We start from the raw sequence: 4,493 nt of genomic DNA on the forward strand, positions 1-4,493 counted from the left end.
TCTATCAGTAGGTCATCTCTATTCTAGTCTCTCTTCTCCAGCTCCATCAGTAGGTCATCTCTATTATAGTCTCTCTTCTCCAGCTCTATCAGTAGGTCATCTCTATTATAGTCTCTCTTCTCCAGCTCTATCAGTAGGTCATCTCTATTCTAGTCTCTCTTCTCCAGCTCTATCAGTAGGTCATCTCTATTATAGTCTCTCTTCTCCAGCTCTATCAGTAGGTCATCTCTATTCTAGTCTCTCTTCTCCAGCTCTATCAGTAGGTCATCTCTATTCTAGTCTCTCTTCTCCAGCTCCATCAGTAGGTCATCTCTATTATAGTCTCTCTTCTCCAGCTCTATCAGTAGGTCATCTCTATTCTAGTATCTCTTCTCCAGCTCTATCAGTAGGTCATCTCTATTCTAGTCTCTCTTCTCCAGCTCCATCAGTAGGTCATCTCTATTCTAGTCTCTCTTCTCCAGCTCTATCAGTAGGTCATCTCTATTCTAGTCTCTCTTCTCCAGCTCTATCAGTAGGTCATCTCTATTATAGTCTCTCTTCTACATCTCTATCAGTAGGTCATCTCTATTCTAGTCTCTCTTCTCCAGCTCCATCAGTAGGTCATCTCTATTCTAGTCTCTCTTCTCCAGCTCCATCAGTAGGTCATCTCTATTATAGTCTCTCTTCTACATCTCTATCAGTAGGTCATCTCTATTCTAGTCTCTCTTCTCCAGCTCTATCAGTAGGTCATCTCTATTCTAGTCTCTCTTCTCCAGCTCCATCAGTAGGTCATCTCTATTCTAGTCTCTCTTCTCCAGCTCCATCAGTAGGTCATCTCTATTCTAGTCTCTCTTCTCCAGCTCTATCAGTAGGTCATCTCTATTCTAGTCTCTCTTCTCCAGCTCTATCAGTAGGTCATCTCTATTATAGTCTCTCTTCTACATCTCTATCAGTAGGTCATCTCTATTCTAGTCTCTCTTTCTCCAGCTCCATCAGTAGGTCATCTCTATTCTAGTCTCTCTTCTCCAGCTCCATCAGTAGGTCATCTCTATTCTAGTCTCTCTTCTCCAGCTCCATCAGTGGTCATCTTATTATAGTCTCTCTTTACATCTCTATCAGTAGGTCATCTCTATTATAGTCTCTCTTCTCCAGCTCTATCAGTAGGTCATCTGATATAGTCTCTCTTCTCCAGCTCTATCAGTAGGTCATCTCTATTATAGTCTCTCTTTTACATCTCTATCAGGTCATCTCTATTATAAATTCTTCTCCAGCTATATCAGTAGGTCATCTCTATTATAGCTTTCCAGCTCCATCAGTAGGTCATCTCTATTATAGTCTCTCTTTTTCCAGCTTCATCAGTAGGTCATCTCTATTATAGTCTCTCTTCTCCAGCTCCATCAGTAGGTCATCTCTATTATAGTCTCTCTTCTCCAGCTCCATCAGTAGTCATCTCTATTATAGTCTCTCTTCTCCAGCTCCATCAGTAGGTCATCTCTATTCTAGTCTCTCTTCTCCAGCTCCATCGGTAGGTCATCTCTATTATAGTCTCTCTCTCTCCAGCTCTATCAGTAGGTCATCTCTATTATAGTCTCTCTTCTCCAGCTCCATCAGTAGGTCATCTCTATTATAGTCTCTCTTTTCCAGCTCCATCAGTAGGTCATCTCTATTCTAGTCTCTCTTCTCCAGCTCCATCAGTAGGTCATCTCTATTCTAGTCTCTCTTCTCCGGCTCCATCAGTAGGTCATCTCTATTATAACTCTCTCTCTTCTCCAGCTCTATCAGTAGGTCATCTCTATTATAGTCTCTCTCTTCTCCAGCTCCATCAGTAGGTCATCTCTATTATAGTCTCTTTTCCAGCTTCATCAGTAGGTCATCTCTATTATAGTCTCTCTTCTCCAGCTCCATCAGTAGGTCATCTCTATTATAGTCTCTCTTCTCTCCAGCTCCATCAGTAGGTCATCTCTATTATAGTCTCTCTTCTCCAGCTCCATCAGTAGGTCATCTCTATTCTAGTCTCTCTTCTCCAGCTCCATCAGTAGGTCATCTCTATTATAGTCTCTCTTCTCCAGCTCTATCAGTAGGTCATCTCTATTCTAGTCTCTCTTCTCCAGCTTCATCAGTAGGTCATCTCTATTATAGTCTCTCTTCTCCAGCTCTATCAGTAGGTCATCTCTATTCTAGTCTCTCTTCTCCAGCTCCATCAGTAGGTCATTCTATTATAGTCTCTTCTCCAGCTCCATCAGTAGGTCATCTCTATTATAGTCTCTCTTCTTCTCCAGCTCCATCAGTAGGTCATCTGTATTAAGATACTTAAAAAAAGAAGGACGCAAACAAATTCTTTGTAATACCTACATGTTGGTGGCGCCCTCTTTTGATCAAATCAACCCCCCATCTTCTCTCTCTCTCTAATCTTTCTCCCCCGACCCCCCCGATCCTACTACCCCTAACCCTAACCCGACCCCCCCGATCCTACTAGATGCGTCAGGGAGCGTTCCTGGTGAATGCAGCACGGGGAGGGCTGGTGGATGAGAAGGCCCTGGCTCAGGCCCTGAAGGAGGGGAGGATACGTGGCGCTGCCCTGGACGTGCACGAGATAGAACCCTTCAGGTGAGACACACAGTGCACGAGATAGAACCCTTCAGGTGAGACACACAGTGCACGAGATAGAACCCTTCAGGTGAGACACACAGTGCACGAGATAGAACCCTTCAGGTGAGACACACAGTGCACGAGATAGAACCCTTCAGGTGAGACACACAGTGCACGAGATAGAACCCTTCAAGTGAGACACACAGTGCACGAGATAGAACCCTTCAGGTGAGACACACAGTGCACGAGATAGAACCCTTCAGGTGAGACACACAGTGCACGAGATAGAACCCTTCAGGTGAGACACACAGTGCACGAGATAGAACCCTTCAGGTGAGACACAGTGCACGAGATAGAACCCTTCAGGTGAGACACACAGTGCACGAGATAGAACCCTTCAGGTGAGACACAGTGCACGAGATAGAACCCTTCAGGTGAGACACAGTGCATGAATGTACGAACACACACACACACACACACACACACACACACACACACACACACACACACACACACACACACACACACACACACACACACACACACACACACACACACACACACACACACACACACACACACACAAGTGGACGTCCTCTCTACAGAACCATTGAAGTGAGACACACAGTGGATGAGGATATAGTTAACCTGACAGTAACACCTCAGTATAGTTTACCTGACAGTAACACCTCAGTATAGTTAACCTGATAGTACCACCTCAGTAACACCTCAGTATAGTTTACCTGACAGTAACACCTCAGTATAGTTAATCTGACAGTAACACCTCAGTATAGTTTACCTGATAGTAACACCTCAGTATAGTTTACCTGATAGTACCACCTCAGTATAGTTTACCTGACAGTAACACCTCAGTAACACCTCAGTACAGTTAACCTGACAGTAACACCTCAGTAACACCTCAGTATAGTTAACCTGACAGTAACACCTCAGTAACACCTCAGTATAGTTTACCTGACAGTAACACCTCAGTATAGTTTACCTGACAGTAACACCTCAGTATAGTTAACCTGATAGTACCACCTCAGTATAGTTTACCTGACAGTAACACCTCAGTATAGTTTACCTGACAGTAACACCTCAGTAACACCTCAGTATAGTTAACCTGATAGTAACACCTCAGTATAGTTAACCTGATAGTAACACCTCAGTATAGTTAACCTGATAGTAACACCTCAGTATAGTTAACCTGACAGTAACACCTCAGTATAGTTAACCTGACAGTAACACCTCAGTATAGTTAACCTGACAGTAACACCTCAGTATAGTTAACCTGATAGTAACACCTCAGTATAGTTAACCTGACAGTAACACCTCAGTATAGTTAACCTGACAGTAACACCTCAGTATAGTTAACCTGACAGTAACACCTCAGTATAGTTAACCTGACAGTAACACCTCAGTATAGTTAACCTGACAGTAACACCTCAGTATAGTTTACCTGATAGTAACACCTCAGTAACACCTCAGTATAGTTTACCTGACAGTAACACCTCAGTATAGTTTACCTGACAGTAACACCTCAGTAACACCTCAGTATAGTTAACCTGACAGTAACACCTCAGTATAGTTTACCTGATAGTAAGACCTCAGTATAGTTTACCAGATAATAACACCTCAGTATAGTTTACCTGACAGTAACACCTCAGTATAGTTAACCTGACAGTAACACCTCAGTATAGTTTACCTGACAGTAACACCTCAGTAACACCTCAGTATAGTTTACCTGATAGTAACACCTCAGTATAGTTTACCTGACAGTAACACCTCAGTATAGTTTACCTGACAGTAACACCTCAGTAACACCTCAGTATAGTTAACCTGACAGTAACACCTCAGTAACACCTCAGTATAGTTTACCTGACAGTAACACCTCAGTATAGTTTACCTGACAGTAACACCTCAGT

The 4,493-nt window shown here is 43.1% G+C and overlaps 1 protein-coding gene across 1 annotated transcript in view; it reads left to right on the forward strand.

Annotated features, from left to right (window-relative positions):
* Window positions 1-2,605, forward strand: part of LOC124029577 (C-terminal-binding protein 2-like) — a gene marked incomplete at its 5' end in the record, with an annotated part of 14,710 nt that extends 12,105 nt beyond the window's left edge. The window contains one exon of the mRNA XM_046341239.1: window positions 2,456-2,605. Coding sequence (XP_046197195.1) covers window positions 2,456-2,590 — 135 coding nt within the window. The remainder of the gene's footprint in view (window positions 1-2,455) is intronic.
* Window positions 2,606-4,493: the final 1,888 nt, after the last annotated feature.

This window comes from Oncorhynchus gorbuscha, unplaced genomic scaffold (assembly GCF_021184085.1).
Source record: "Oncorhynchus gorbuscha isolate QuinsamMale2020 ecotype Even-year unplaced genomic scaffold, OgorEven_v1.0 Un_scaffold_6861, whole genome shotgun sequence".
Taxonomy (NCBI): domain Eukaryota; kingdom Metazoa; phylum Chordata; class Actinopteri; order Salmoniformes; family Salmonidae; genus Oncorhynchus; species Oncorhynchus gorbuscha.